The sequence below is a fragment of the Excalfactoria chinensis genome, chromosome Z (genome assembly GCF_039878825.1).
Source record: "Excalfactoria chinensis isolate bCotChi1 chromosome Z, bCotChi1.hap2, whole genome shotgun sequence".
In the NCBI taxonomy this organism is placed as follows: Eukaryota; Metazoa; Chordata; class Aves; order Galliformes; family Phasianidae; genus Excalfactoria; species Excalfactoria chinensis.
Window position 1 is genome coordinate 26,857,057 of NC_092857.1, and position 15,238 is coordinate 26,872,294.

Here is a 15,238-nt window from a genome sequence, read left to right on the forward strand (position 1 = left end):
TAAAGTGTTCTTATAACACACCAGGAAATGTTTTGGTTCTTTGGTACACTGATGTCTGAGTAAAGTTCTTGTTTTCAGGTTGCTTTCGTCTGGGTAATTAGGGTTATTATAGTGGCACAGAAGATGAGTACCAGGTTATAACATCCGATCTCGTGATCGGAATTTTGCTTTCTGTAGGATCCGTCCGGGCGGAGCTTCGGAAGCGGTCGAACTTTCAGCCCCCTGACGCCAGCCCCCGTCCACCCGGGCTCGGGAATTTGGGCAGCGGGGATTGGAAATGGCTCCACGGGCCGATCTCCCCTGCTTGATTATACCGCCCCGCACAGTCTCAGTTTCTGTTTCGATTTCATTTACTGAAATCCCCTGGCTTTCGGGAATGCATCAGGCACCGCGAGGTCTGCGGCATCCTGCGCGTGTAGGGACGCCGCACCTGCTCGCCCGTCCCCGTCGCCAGCGTTTTTCGGTCACATCTCCGCGGCCGATTACCGCAGTTCTCCGGCAGCCGCCGCTGGGAGCCGGCAGGTAAGGGAGAGACCGGCGGGGGCGGGGGGAGCAGCCGCTGTGATTTCCGGGGGTTCTCTGCCCGCAGGAGGCTCCAGCCCTGCGTCTTACCCGGGGATACCTGGTAGGGCTGGGATGTCCGTCTGGAAATCCTGATCAGAATAATAGAAACATCTGTCCCCCCGAAACTGCAAACCAAATAAAAAGCCTACTACAGCTGATATATATGGCATCGGTGTCTATATCTACGTCTACACCTATGTCCGTGTCTACAGGTACATGTATATCTAAATCTATATCATCTATATCTTCTATATAGGATAAGAGGTTGTGGCTGGACAAAGGGAAATGGTTGCAAACCAAAAGAGGGGAGATTTAGATTGGATGTAAGGAAAAAAATTTATTTTTTTTTGCAAAAAGGGTAGTGAGTCACTGGAATGGGTTGCCAAGAGATATGGTGGATGCCCCGTCCCTGGAGACAGCCGAGGTCTGGCTGGATGGGGCTCTGAGTACTTGATGTAGCTGTGGGTGTCTGCTCATTGCAGGGAGTTGGACAAGACAACCGTAAGCATCCCTTCCAACTCAAGCATTTCTGTGATTCCATGATTTCACATCTGTATCTATATCTACATAGTTTATTCTTTAAAACCTATAAATGATACATATACATAAAAGAGTAGGTATCTATATGCATACAAACCTATATGCCTACCACTGTGAAAAATAACTTTGGTGGTCTTTTGTTCGCTGCTGTATGCTTGCATGGAAAATCCAGCTCTGTGAGCACAGGGCAGGTAATGAAAAAGAGGAAACTAAATTCATGGCTTTGACAGCTGGCTTCTGTGGTCTCCAAGTCATTGTTTTACAATTCTCTTTTGGTTTCTTTTTGCTGCATCTTCACTTCTGAGAAAATAAAATGTCATTAACAAATGCTTTTAAGCACAGAATAAACCAGTGGAAGTAAACCGTCATCAGTCTCTCCTACTATGGAAATCCACCACCTCAGCCTCCCAGAGTACTTTCAGGTTACCAGAACTTAAATGTTACGTTTTGCCATTTCATATGTTTGTCATGTTCCTCCCACGCTTCAAGTAAAAAATCTGACCAATTTTGCCTGCTATGTGCTTTTGCTTCTATGACAGGTACTGTGAGTGGGCTGCCAGGTTAAAGTAGAAAATATTTCCTGGAAACTTTTAAATGGTATTACAGTATTTAATCTCTTCTGAGAATCTTCTCCGCTTTTTGAGATACACAAAAGCAACAGAATTAGATGAGCCTACACTGAAGTGCTGTCCCATTGTAGTCAGCAGGTGAACGTAAGTAACATTCTTTTGCTTCTCTTGCTTGTTTTCTGTATTCCTTAATGACTTCCAGAATCATGAAAGTTTTCCTGAATTAGTGTAGAGGGATCAAGAACTGTTGCCTCCATATTTCTCTGATTACGTGACACTATTCTTAAAATGCCTGTGGCATTTCAAGCACCGATTTTCCCATTTCTGTCTCTGGTTACAGTTAACCACTGTTAGCAACAGAGAATTTTCCCTGCTGGGGAACTTTCCAATAATGGGGAAGTCTCCTCAAGAAGTGGAGTTACTTGAACATTTAAGTTCTGCTATAAGAAGACTTGGGCAAGCAGTTCTGTTCTTGTCATCTCCATGTGATTGTGAGGGAACTGTGCAGCCAGCTTCACTGAAGACTGTTTCTTGCTACAAATACTTTTTTGCCTCTTTAGAGCAGTGTTATCCACGGATGTCAGAAATCAGTCGGAGGAGAGAAGGAGCACTGTGGCGGGTTCTGTAAGAAAAGCAGTGAGAAGGCTCTGGATTTGGTTTGGCATCTACGTCTCAAGCTGCTTCAGCTGAGCCAGCTTGGGCATGCTTCTGCTCAGGGTGAAGCAGACCAGTTGGTTACTGCAGTGAGCATTTTTGAGTGCTTTTGGATTTGACTTGGACCTACTTTTTTTCCTCACTGAAAGTGAACAATTGAGTACAGCGGCACAGCAGACTTTCTCAGTCTCGAGGAGCTTTGTAAGTAACAGTCATATATTTTAAGGCTTTAAGGTAAAAGAGGGGAAATTTAAGTTAGATGTTAGGAAGCAATTGTATACTCAGAAGGCAGTGAAGCACTGGTACAGGCTGCCCAGAGAGCTGTGGATGTCCCATCGATGGAGGTGCTCAAGGCCTCCATTGCCCTAGGTGGGGACCTGGGCAGCTTGACTCCGTGGGTGGCAACTCTGGCGAAGGGTTGGAATTTAATGATCTTTGAGGTTCCTTCCAATCCAAGCCATTCTATAATTCTATGCCTTTGGCATGGGGAGCACTGAAATTTGCACATCTGCACTGGATGCTCTGTGGCTTACTCTGTGCAGGCCGTGCTTGGAGTGAATGTGGCTGAGAAACACCTCAGAGACTTTTCTATCTCATTTAAGAAGCTTTGGTTTCTTGGGCAGCAAGAATGAAGGGAATCTAATGTATGTACATCACGTAGGCATCCTTGGGCAATCAGAATGCTGTTGCTTTTAAGAATATATTTTGTGTTTAAAGAGTGAATTGGGTATCCTGACATGTTAATAAGACTGTGATGTGTTCATTCATGAAGTGTAGCTTTCACCTTGAGTCTTGTCTATATTTTCATGTCACTGTTAGCAGAACCCTATTCTGTAATTGCTCGTACCTGCCTAGCAGCATGCTTGATGGGCTCCCTTCCTCAGATCCACCTGCCTTGCCATCCCGCAAACACTATACTGGGATCAGGCAGCAGCAATCTGGGAGAAAAAAGGAGCTGAAATCAAATTAGTGGGAGGAGCCTCATCCTCTTAAGTCATAGTACCATAAAGGCATACATGTCTTAGTGGCTCAGGGCAATACTGCTAATTTATCACCTTAGTGTTGAAAACTAAAGAAATACCAAACTGTTTGTTGGGTAAATTTTGCAATCCTGAGAGAATTTCATGAGTTGGGAAGCCTGATGGTTACCATAGTTCCTAATTTCTTATGCAAATTTCTGTTACCACCAGAGAACAGTTGAATGCAACCTTTCCTTATTTCTTCTGTTCTTTGTGTGCCCCAAATGACAGTTTTATTAAGGTAAAACTGTGGAGTTCTCTGTACTCACTAAAGACTTCCATTGAAGTCAGCTTAAGCTTTTGTTCAGTGTGCTTTGAAGATATACTACTGTTTGATCCCACTACTGCTCTGACTTAAGTTTCACACTTAAGCAAGAGCAGTGGGTATGTGAAGGTAAGTGTGTGAACTGACATTAACCAGTGTTTTGTAATTCTGAAGTGCTGTGTAGGGGTATAAAAGTCATGTTAGTAAAGAGGGGAAATATTCTGAGAGATAACTGACGCATTTGCATGTTCAGAACTAAGGCAGCAGAAATTCAAGGTTTTGTTTGTAGGCTGTTATACAAGGGCACTGCTGTTTCAGTGCTCTTTAAAGTGATTATATATGTAACTTCATTAGCTCTGCAATAAGTGCTGTGAAGTCCCGGGTGCTACAAAGGTCAGTATAGTAAAATGAGGGCAGTTTTCAGGGAAGAACTGAGCTCATTGTAACCACTATGCATGCAGAGAGCGTGTGCAGAGAACTGCTCCCTTCTTTTCCCATCAGGAGAAATGATCCCTGATATGGTTTATAGGAACAGCTGGGTACTTGTGAGTATTCATTTACTATTTTACATATAGTGATAAGGTTCACGTTTTGCAATAGGTAACAAATGTGTTTAAAGGAAGTAAAATCAGGTGCTCTCCCTGGACCTCCCCATGGAGGTTTCTGCCTCCCTTGATGGAGTCACATATGTAACTTCGTCATGCCTTTGCTAGTGTGAAATTCAGTGCCTTGTGTCCTCTTCTATGTGTGCAGTGGCTATGAATTGTATTTTATAGTGCAAGATAGAAAATAAGCAGATATTTATGTTCATCCATTATCATTTTAGGTTCTACCTACATGATGGAAAAGCTTTTGCTTTTGCTCATATTTCTATTCTGCTGGCATTCCCTAAATGGTAAGAAGCTGAGTTGTAAGAAGTAGCTGAACCATTTGTTTCCTTTCTGTAAGCATGGAAATGTTAATTTCTCAGTTTTTCTGCAGGCATTAATTAATTTACTTATTAAGCTGAAGGTTTTAAATAAAAATGTCATTTTAGGCTTCCATATTGCACAAGCTCTGTGTACTTAATATGAGTGCTTTGATGTATGACTAGATTGAAATCCCTGCCAGAGTCTCAAACATAGACATGATGGAGGCAAGATATTTTCTGCCTTAACCGAGATTTAATTGGCAGTGTTAGGGACTTGTGATGTGCTTTCGAACATCCCACAAGAAAAGAACTGGCACTTCTATAAACAGAACATTCTCACAAGAGGTATTAACCGTTGCTTGTTACTGTAGCAATGTTCTGAAAGCAACAGCTGAGGGGGTGGGAGCGCACATGCTATTGTTTTTAGAATAGGTCCACACTGGATACCTGCACAAAGCAGGTGCCTGCAGACACCTGTTTGTTATTGGGAAAAGGAATCCAAAAATCTCAACACGGCAGATACTTTTGGTCCTCAAAATGTCACATAAAAGTGTATCGTATCATAGATACTTATTAAGCTGGGCTTTCAAAATAAGGCTTGTAACAGAAAATTAATAACATTTTTCAAATCTTCTTTTTCAGCTTTATTCACAGTTGAAGCTCCCAAATCGCTCTACACTGCGGAACTTGGCAGCAACGTGACAATGGAATGTGTATTTCCAGTGAATGGGAAACTAAAGTTCAGGGATTTAAGCGTCATCTGGGAAAAAAAAGATGACGTTAGAAAGGATGTTTATATACTTCTCAAAGGGAAGGAAGACTCTGGAAGTCAGCACAGTGATTTTCAGGGACGGATAAAGCTGTTGAAAGAGAATCTGGATTTTGGGCAGTCTCTCCTTCAGATCAGCAACGTGAAACTCAGAGATGCGGGGATTTACCATTGCCTTGTTGAGTATGGGGGAGCTGACTACAAGACCATCAACCTGAAAGTTCAGGGTGAGTTCTACTGCAGGAGGTTCGCTGTTCTAAGATACTGTGGGAAGATTTGGGGCAGTCCTGTCAGGAGGGCATGTCTGCATTAGCATTTCAAGAAAGCTCCCCAGAGGCAGCAGCAGACTCGTGATCATTGCACCACTGTATAACTTTGTGCTCTGTCCAGGTGGAATCCATATGCTCCCCTTAATTTCTCTAACATACAAGGAACAAGGTGGTAAATGCCATTTAGATAGCTGTGTCAACATTGTGTCAACAGTGTAATGTACCTTGTACCCCTAATTACACAAAGACACACAATAGTAATGTTTATTTCCCTACCGGGAGCATTATTTACAAAAACCAAACATGCACAGAATTGTGCCCAGGAGTCTGGGGATAAGGAAAAGGTATCCTGCTCATAGATGCTGTTCTTCTGGCTTCCTCCTGGTAAAGATCTTCTTTTGTCTCTTTAGCTCCTTACAGAACTATAACTCAGGAAGTGGTAAGCACAGGAGACAAAGAGTGGAAGTTAACTTGCCAGTCAAAAGGATTCCCAAAAGCTGAGGTGATGTGGCAAAATGGAGAATGTCAGGATTTGACCAATAAGGCAAATACAAGTTATGAAACTGGAAGTGATCAGCTGTATCGTGTGACGAGCACTCTCACAATCAAAAACAGAACTCGTGAAAATTTTCGTTGCATCTTCTGGAATAAAGAAACTCAAGAAAATACATCTGCGAATTTGTACATTCTAGGTAACTTCTCTAAGTTTCATTTGTGGCTATATATTTCAAGACACTGTGTCATTTTGTCTGAGCTGAATCAGCCATTATTTGTTTCACATTCCTATACAATTTTGGAAAGGCTGGAAAGGAATACCTGCGCTGTTTTGCTAACAGTGTATGCTTCCACTGCACCAACACTGTCATTATGCATCTGTGGATAGAGCTTGTTGCTCAAAGGTGGCATCCTTTACAATCTATGTGAAATCCTATACAATCTATGTGAAAACTGAGTGTTTAACTGTTATAAAAAAAAAAAGTGAAATTGTTCAAAAAGCATATAACTTGGAGATCACAAATGAGACTCTCTCATATAAATTAAACACTCTAAGAAAAGTTCTGTCTTCACTATGAGAGTTGTCAACAACCTGGTCTTTTTGAACATTTGAACAACCCGGTCTTTTCCTGTACAGCTTTTGCTGTGGGCATATATAAACTCAACATCTTGGTAAAAATGCCTGTGATTTTTGTGACTGACAGAATGGAAGCAGGCAGCTGAGAGTGGGGAAGGTAAGCCATCCTTTCAAAGGGTGGAGAGAAGGCAAGTTCAGTGCTGATAAGAAAGGCATCCAGGCTTGAGGAAGCTACATATCCTTTGCACTCAGAGCTTTACCAGAATAAAGTGATGCCTTCTTTAGTTTGTCGAGAAGCTGTTTCCTGTAGTCTTGACAGAAGGACACTAAGCTGGGTATAACACTATGTACCTTGGTGATAAGCAGGACTTGTGAGAGAAGGAAAGGCACAGTCCAATGGAATGCAGGAAGCAAAGGCAGATAGGAATTTGTTAGATAACTTTTATCTAATATTTGTCAAATAATGAATGCAGTGAAGTGTGCCATCAGCCTTACATAAAATCTAAGATGCTGTTATCACATCAATTATTGTAACAAAAAGTAATAATGAAAATAAAAGGAAAAGGGAGAAGCTTATGTAATTCTGCAATGCCTTTTGCCTACTCCTATTTCCTGAAGATTCAACTGATGACGTGCTGTGGACTGAGAGCAGACTGAGAGCATTTGTTTGGCCAATTCTCATTGTGAGTGTCCTCGTTGGATCAGTGTCAATTACTGTCTGCATAAGGAAAGGTACATTCAAGATATTTATTTTTGTGTATCTAAATTGTTATCAATGTTTCCTGTTGATTCATGTTCACAAATATGAGATGAGATCATAAAAACCCTCCTTAGATCTTTAATCGTGAAACCACTTGTTTTTTACCACACTGTTTCTTTCCTTTTCTTTGCTTGACTCAATCAGATACGACCTGTTAGGATAGCAGAGTGGAATGGGTTGCCAGCCACGCTCAGGTGATTTAATCATAAGTCTATTAATTTTTCTCATAGGTAGAGCAATATGATTAATGTGATATTATACTGAAGCATCGAAGCACAGTTGCTGAACCTACCAGAAATAAAAGTTATTTTGAATGCTCAGAGTAGAAAGGGCATTTCAGGTTTTTTTAGCCTTTTTTTAATGCGTTCTGTAAACAGCGTGCACACTTTTTTTAAGCTATCTGTTATGAATTCCAGATACATCCTCATTCTTTCTAAAATACTGTAAAAAAAAAATGATGCATTACATGTGAAGTGATCGGTTCAATTTTCAGTCTGAAAGATTTTTATTTTTTTTTTTTTTTTTCACAAGATATTCCCACTGTGGCTTGCTACCACTTTTTTCATTTCCCTGTTAGGTTTTGCTCATTTTCTGTTGACTTGACTGTCTTGGATTGGATAGTATCAGCATCACACAGCTGGAAACAGTTGAAGTATTAGTGGTAATTTGCTTTTATTTGCTAACAAGCCAGAGGAAAGACCTGAAAATGTGACTGTAAAGAATCTGAGCAACAACACGCTCATGCACCATTTCTCTCTATCCCTTTATTTATTTATCTATTTATTTATTTTAAGTTTTAAACATTTGCATAACCTGAAATAAATAGTTTCCTGCCCTGACCATCATCCCTCTGCTTCCTTGGGAGAAGAAGGGTTTGTTTAAGTATTTTATCATCAGTGGTACTTTTTTACATTTCATATTAACACATACTGTAAAGTCACACAGACCTCAAAATATTCATAAGGGCTCATTTGAAAATACCATAGAATCACAAGGTTGGAAAGGACCTGCAAGATCATGCAGTCCAACCATCCTGCCATTACCATAGCTACAGCAAACCACTAAACCAGTTCTCATAGCTCCTCATCCAGATGCTTCTTGAACACTGCAAGGGATGGCGACTCCACCACCTCCCTGGGCAGCCATTCCAGTGCCTGACCAGTCTCTGACGGAAGAAGTTTCTTCTTATGTCCAGTCTACACCTCTTTTGCTACAACTTGCAGACATTTCCTTGAGTCCTGTTTGTAGCCTGGGAGAAGAGGCCAAATCACAGCGTCCCTTCAGGAAGTTGTAGAGTTCAGTGAGGTCTCCTCTGAGCCTCCTCTTCTCCAGGCTAAACAATCCAAGCACCCTGAGCTGCTCCTTATAAGGTTTGTGCTCCAGACCAAAAACTGAACACAATACTCAAAATGCGGCCTCACCAGAGCTGAGTACAGGCAGGTGATTACCAATCTGTTCCTGCTGGCCACACTATTTCTTATGCAGGCCAGGATGCCGTTGGCCTCCTTGGCCACCTGGGCACACTATCGACTCATGTTCATCTGAGCATCAACCAACACCCCCAGGTCCTTTCCTCTTCATAGTCATCCAGCCATTCAGCCCCAGGCCTATAGCACTGCATGGGGTTATTGTGGCCGAAGTACAGGACCCAGCATTTGGCCTTGTTGAACTTCATCCCTTTAACCTCAGCCCAGAGATACAGCTTATCCAGATCCCTCTGAAGGGCCTCCCTAACCTCAGGCATATCGACACTACCTCCCAACTTGGTGTCATCTGCAAACTTACTGAGGGTACACTCAATCCCCTCCTCTAGTTCATCAGTAAAGATATTAAACAAGATGGGCCCAAGTACCAACTCCTGGGGGACACCACTCGTAATGGGTCACCAGCTGCACTTAACTCCAATAATCACTACCCGCTGGGCACCAGTTCCTTACCCAAAGGAGGGTATACCTGTCCAGGTCATGGGAAGCCAGTTTCCCCTGACTGTGACTGACCATGTTAAAGGCTTTTCTGAAGTCTAGGTAAACTACATCAACAGCATTTCTGTCATCTACCAGTCTGCTCACCCAGTCGTAGAAGGAAATGAGGTTGGTCAAGCACAGCCTGCCTTTCATGAACTCATGCTGTCTGGGCCTGATCCCCTGGACACCATGCACATGCTGTGTGATCTCATGCAAGATGATTTGCTCCATAACTTTCCCCAGTACTGAGGTCAGGCTGATGGGCCTGTAGGTCCCCGGATCCTTCTTGTAGATGGGAGTCACATCAGCAAGCCTCCAATCTTCTGGAACCTCTCCAGATAACTAGGAGCACTGGTAGATGGCGGAGAGCAGCTCAGCAATCACTCCTGCCACTCCATCAGTACCTGAGGGTGGAACCTGTCCAGTCCCATGGACTTGTGGCAGTCCAGGTGGAGGAGGAGCTCTTTAAATGTCTCCACCTGAATCACTGGGGGTTTATTTTGCGTTCCATTTCAGACATTCAGATCAGGGCCTAAAGTGCCCTGAGGATAACTGGTCTACCCATTAAAGACAAATGTAAGGAAGGCATTGAGGACCTCAGCCTTCTCCTTGTCCTCAGTGGCCACATTCCCCACTGCATCAAGTAAGGGTTGGACTTCTTCCTTGGTTCTTCTCTTACCATTGGTATATTTATAAAGGAGTTTTTATATTCTTTAACTGTAGTGATCAATCTAAATTGAGTTGGGCTTTTGCCTTCCTAATTTCCTCCCTGCATACCTTAGCAACTTCCTTGTAACCTCCCCAAGTAGCCTGTCCATGCTTCCAGAGGACATAGACTCTCTTTTTCTTCCCAAAAGTGTGATTTGCTGGACATTCTCTGCTTAGTCAGAGCTCTTCCTCTAATTATAACAAATTATATCCTAAAATTATAGTAAATAAATAAATAAATAGACTCTAAAGCTGTATAATAGATGGAGAATGGTGGCACTGATACAGTACTTTCAACTATCATACCCATGTGACTTTGTGAAATGTTACAAGAAGTGCTCCAAAAAACTGAACAAGAAGTGAGCTAAGCACTTATTTTGAAATGCTTGTGTCTTATAGTAGATATAAATAGGTATGTGCCATGAAATTAAGCTTGGAGTAACTCATATTTTGAAGAGTTATCTTAAAAGCTTGTACACCAAAAGAGATTTGCTTTCTCAGTCTGTGTAATAGAACTATGGTTTTCCTGTCTGCCAGCTTTCTTTTCCCTAGTGAAGGTCAGAAACAGCTCTCATTTATGGCTGGAAACTGTACAGAAAGATGTATTAACAACACCTACGCTGAGCTTTCTTTTTCAAACTCCATAAAATAAATGCAAGATAGAACTCAATGTGGATAGTCAGTTTTTTGGGTCATAAATTCATCTTTTGCATAGGTGCTATGGAAACATGCCTTGGGATAAGTGTTTGTGAAGCTTAACAGGCTTGTGGTAATGCTGGCAGGCTACATAAAGGCTGTATATAAGCCTAAATTCCTAAGAATGAGCTTCTCCTAGGAACATGGTAGGAACAGGAGTAGAACATGAAAGTGGAAGAAGGGACAGCAATATCCTTGAATTCTCAGAAGATTCCTCTTTGGGTATTTCAGCAAAGGTCAGGAATTTCCATTACACTGCATAAGTACTATTAATCACGCGTTTGTGTATGTGATAGCATATACAACATATATGATTAACATGATTACATTATATGTATGTAAGCTAAGAGCTGATTTAGAAGCTAAAATAGTGCTGAGAACTTTTTTCTTTTAAAACCTAAGCTGACCTAAATGCCCAGACATGACTTAAGAGCAGAGTCTTTCTGGAAATCAGTTTGTTTCCCCCTGAGTAAGAAGGTGACTCCCTTCTTGTACTCTGCTGCCCAGCATGCTCACATGTTAGGCAAAAATGTATAAGGAGAAAACATTTGAGCCATTACCTTTCAGTTATGTTAATGGATAGTGTCAATACAATTTTGGCTTGTAAACCAACTAGAAAGGAAATAGGAACAAAAATTGACAGACTGTGGGCACTGAAGACTTGAAGAGGTGGAGAATTTTGAGAACCAGTGACAATACTATGCTCGGAGCTCCCTTCACCACCAATGTGTTTAAAACCTCAGTAGATTCAAAATGAGTATTTTGCTTTCATTTTGACTTTTCTCTCTTATTTTCTTTCAGCTAAAGCAAATAAGGACTATAGGACACGTATGGCCAAATCATCAGTTAATATAACAAGTATGTACCTGTGGCATAAATCTAGCTCAATTGTGTCTTATGGAAATAATAATTAAAAAAATAATAATAATAAAATCTGTAACTGAGCATTTATTCTATTGTGGTGGCAATGACACTTTATTCCCTACTTTTTTCCCTAGTAGCCTTTTTTCCCTCCTGTTTAGACACTGGTGCTATTTCTGCTATTTCTTAAAGCTTGCTGAATGGCCAGTACCACCATGACAATCAGACAGGAAAAGGAACAGGGCTAATACCTACATAGAGAAGAGAGACTAAAATACTTTAGTCTTTTCTACTGATGACTTTTGAAAATTTTTATTGTAATTTATATGTTTGGGTTTATTTAGAGACCACTTTAAAATACACTGCTCTGTGCAAGTTAATCCATACAGACAGTCAGGATTTTTCCTGAAGAAAACCTATTTTAAAAATACGTGTCCAAAACAGATGCAATATTCGGTATTAATCTCTTTCCCAGTTTAAGTCATATACTTCTTGGAAGACAAGTTTAAAACGAAGTTTCATCATTGTGTGAATGGTTCTTATCAGTGCTGACTTTTATCTGTGTGTGTGGTTTGTTTCAAGAGCTGTTGAAAGATAAGAACGTACATGACTGCAGAGATCCTTCTTTTGAAGATGAGGAGCTGAAATGTAAGCATAAATGATAATGGTAAAAACAGTGGCAAATTTCACTTGGAGTAAATCATCTCTTACCCTCACATGTAATGATCATTAGGAGTTTTGACAGACAACTGGAGGAATGATGATGATGATAGGTTGGGGGGGAGTCCTGAGCCCATCATTGCCATTCAAACTGTAACAAGTTATGAGATTCTATCTCAGCAAAGTGGGAAAATAAATGACTGAGTCTCTGAAGCTCCCAAGACAGACTGTGGCTTTTTTTTTTAAAAAAAAAAAAAAAAAGTTATTGAAGCTTTTCTTTCACTTTTTCTATGACTTTTAAAAGAATTTAAATACTGCAATACTTTACTTTTGTAAAATTAAAGAAAGGAAAGCAAGGTAAAACAAAGGTAAAACAAAACAGTCAGGGCTCAGGGTTACCCCACCAGAGATAATGACAGATGGGGCAGTGTATTGGATTTTAAAAGATGACCTAAGTCATTGCATTTTCTCTGTATTTGTTAGGTTGTATTTGTTTCACTGCATCTGTTCAAACACTCTACCCTCCACTGTCTTTAAACTACCATTTCTTACCATGATCATGTTTTGTTTATATTTGACCTTCTTATTGATTTAATGTTCAATCTTTTGTTTTGAAAATGAAAGGAATTTTTTTGGTACCTCCAAACTCTGAGGAAGAGCCACAAAGCCAAAAAATGTTCAGTTCTTTCATATTTTGTTGATTTTTTTTTCATATAATTTTTCCTTTTGCAGATATACAAATTGAGAAGACTTAGAGAAAGCAGGGGAAGATTCTCCATTGGTGGTGAAGATTTGGCAGCCCTGATGTTCTGCTCTGTCTGTTCTGAAGGAGATACTCATTTTTTTTGTTTTTATTCTGTTGTTGCAATCTTATTCCATATTACTGTAAACTGGGAAAAGCTGCAATTATCATAGCATAATAGGCCCCTGAATTCCAGCCTCTGATTATACAACTACATACAACATAGAGGTTTATTTAAATGTCCGCGTTTTTGCTTTCCGAAGTTTATGCACTTTCAAGGTCACATCCTGTTGAAAATGTATTGAAGATAAAGCACTTTAGGTCTAGGACCATAAAAAACTTCACAGCTCATGCTTAAACAGTCCATTTTCTGGAATTTCTGCCTGTTGAAGCTCTCAGTTCACTGCAGAGATTTTGTTTTCTAGCTTGTGAAGAATTTTTTCAATAGACATAGAAGATAAGAGTTCAACAAGAAAAGATGCTATACATACAGGACATTTTCTGTCTTTATTGTAGACCTTAAAACACAGGCTACCATCAGCTGTGTTTTAAATGGATACTGTAACCCTCTTGATAACTATGAGAAAATTCGTGGAAATTATTAGATAATGCTCAGCTTATTCATCTCTTTCTCTGAAAAGAAGGTTGTTTTGAGGTTTTAATTTCCTTGTGATACAGCTGGCACTACTTGATTGATAACTGATTGTTATTCTTCTTATTTAACATTTGGGGATAATACAACTCTTCGGACCTTCGAGAAGTACACATCGTGGTGGTTTGGACTGCCCTTTTGTTCATCCCAGAAACAGAAGAAGAAGAACCTTCTCACTGCTGGGACATGAAATATATGCTCTTGTGGTTACTTAAGAAATGCTGATGGAACACACTCCCAGATGGTATTTCTTAATCTATTGTTGTGTTACATTTTGCAGGTTCATAGCTCTTTGGTTGGTTTTGTCACATAGATTGAAATTATTTATTACAATGCCATTCTTAACTATAATTTTAAATAAAAAATGTTTTTGTTCTTTTTTTTTCTTTTCTTTTCTTTTCTTTTTTTTTTTTTTTTTTTTTTTAAATTATTATTATTTTTTCCCTGCTATCTTTGACATGTCCATGTCTGGTGTGCTCGTGCTGTTTCTGGAAAACTCAGATATTCAAACAGCCTCTAATATCTCCCACAAAGATGAAACTGTGAAAATCTGGAATCCCACTGGGCTCCTGTTTTATTTTTTCTGTTTAACTTAAATGAGTTTGCTCTGCAGTCCTGGAGGTGGGAATACAGGCCTTGGCCCAGGTCTTCGCTGCTAGCAGTATTCAATCTAGCTAATACAAAGAGGTACTTAGTATGTCTCAGCAAGCTGCTTTAGGTAGTAGGTAGTAGGGTTGGTAGTAGGGTTTAGGTAGTAGGACAGAGGGTTGGTACTCCTAAGTTGAAGTGTAACTAAAGTTAACTCTAATGTGACTCTAATTAACTGGAAGTTGCTAATGTAACTCTAATGTAACACTAATTAATTGGAAGAATACTATATGAACTTGGATACCCTCTCCTGTTTCTCAACACACTTTTTGAAGGCTGTGAAGAACTGTCACTGAAGGCAGTTCTTAGTTTTTCCTGAAGTGAAGGAATGGCTTTAGAAGTATTTAGAGGACCATATGTAGAAAAACCACTGCCTCCCTACACATGCCTGTGGTTTCATATTACCACATAAATAATGTCCTTTGCAGACTACCTCCTCATTTTTGAATTTCTCTCTGAAACTGTAGCAGCTGTTTGCTGCATTCTAGAGTCAGGATGAAAAGGCAACTCTTTTGAATTACTATCACACTTCACAAGGCAGTACTGTTAGTGCATGCTCAGTAGCATGGAACAGAAGATGTCTTCACCAAACTCCAACCAACGGTAAGTACTTGTTCTTGTTGCCAGTGCTAGCTGACTAACACAAGAAAATAAGTGGAATATAGTGTGTGTATATATATATATATATATATATATATATATATATATATATAGCTGAACCCTATTATACAAAATGACAAGTGCTTAAACTCCTTAGTGTCTGATGGGAGACCTGAAATTTTGCTCTTTCACTAAAAAAGTGCTGTGTCTAGCAAATAATGAGAAAAGGCCTGCAGTCTCTATACAAGTTCTCTGAATTTCTCAACAGGAATAGGACCAACTTTTTACATGGTAAATAGTGATAGTACAAGGGCAA

The 15,238-nt window shown here is 40.2% G+C and overlaps 1 protein-coding gene across 4 annotated transcripts; it reads left to right on the forward strand.

Annotated features, from left to right (window-relative positions):
* Window positions 1-309: 309 nt before the first annotated feature.
* On the forward strand, window positions 310-14,852 carry LOC140264237 (programmed cell death 1 ligand 1-like). 4 transcript variants are annotated; one of them, XR_011906016.1, is made up of 11 exons: window positions 310-522; window positions 1,644-1,817; window positions 2,234-2,528; window positions 4,438-4,506; window positions 5,164-5,517; window positions 5,970-6,251; window positions 7,250-7,363; window positions 11,561-11,617; window positions 12,203-12,268; window positions 13,013-14,392; window positions 14,426-14,852. XR_011906016.1 is itself a non-coding variant. In XM_072359842.1 (10 exons), exons 4-10 carry the CDS (start codon window positions 4,449-4,451, stop codon window positions 13,033-13,035), a joined length of 954 nt encoding a protein of 317 aa, XP_072215943.1. In that variant the 5' UTR covers window positions 310-522; window positions 1,644-1,817; window positions 2,239-2,528; window positions 4,438-4,448; the 3' UTR covers window positions 13,036-13,133. The 4 variants fall into 4 exon arrangements, 3 of the variants coding, with proteins under 3 accessions (XP_072215943.1, XP_072215946.1, XP_072215944.1); XM_072359842.1 differs by lacking the exon at window positions 14,426-14,852 and having other exon boundaries at window positions 2,239-2,528; window positions 13,013-13,133; XM_072359845.1 differs by lacking the exons at window positions 13,013-14,392; window positions 14,426-14,852 and having other exon boundaries at window positions 12,203-12,282.
* Window positions 14,853-15,238: the final 386 nt, after the last annotated feature.

What these genes read in the sequence shown, in the direction of transcription:
- LOC140264237 (XM_072359842.1), top strand. Translation starts at nt 4,449, where the DNA reads ATGATGGAAAAGCTTTTGCTTTTGCTCATATTTCTATTCTGCTGGCAT. An exon ending in CATCAACCTGAAAGTTCAGG is followed by an intron (nt 5,518 to 5,969) that starts GTGAGTTCTACT and finishes TTGTCTCTTTAG; the next exon opens with CTCCTTACAGAACTATAACT. An exon ending in ATCATCAGTTAATATAACAA is followed by an intron (nt 11,618 to 12,202) that starts GTATGTACCTGT and finishes GTTTGTTTCAAG; the next exon opens with AGCTGTTGAAAGATAAGAAC.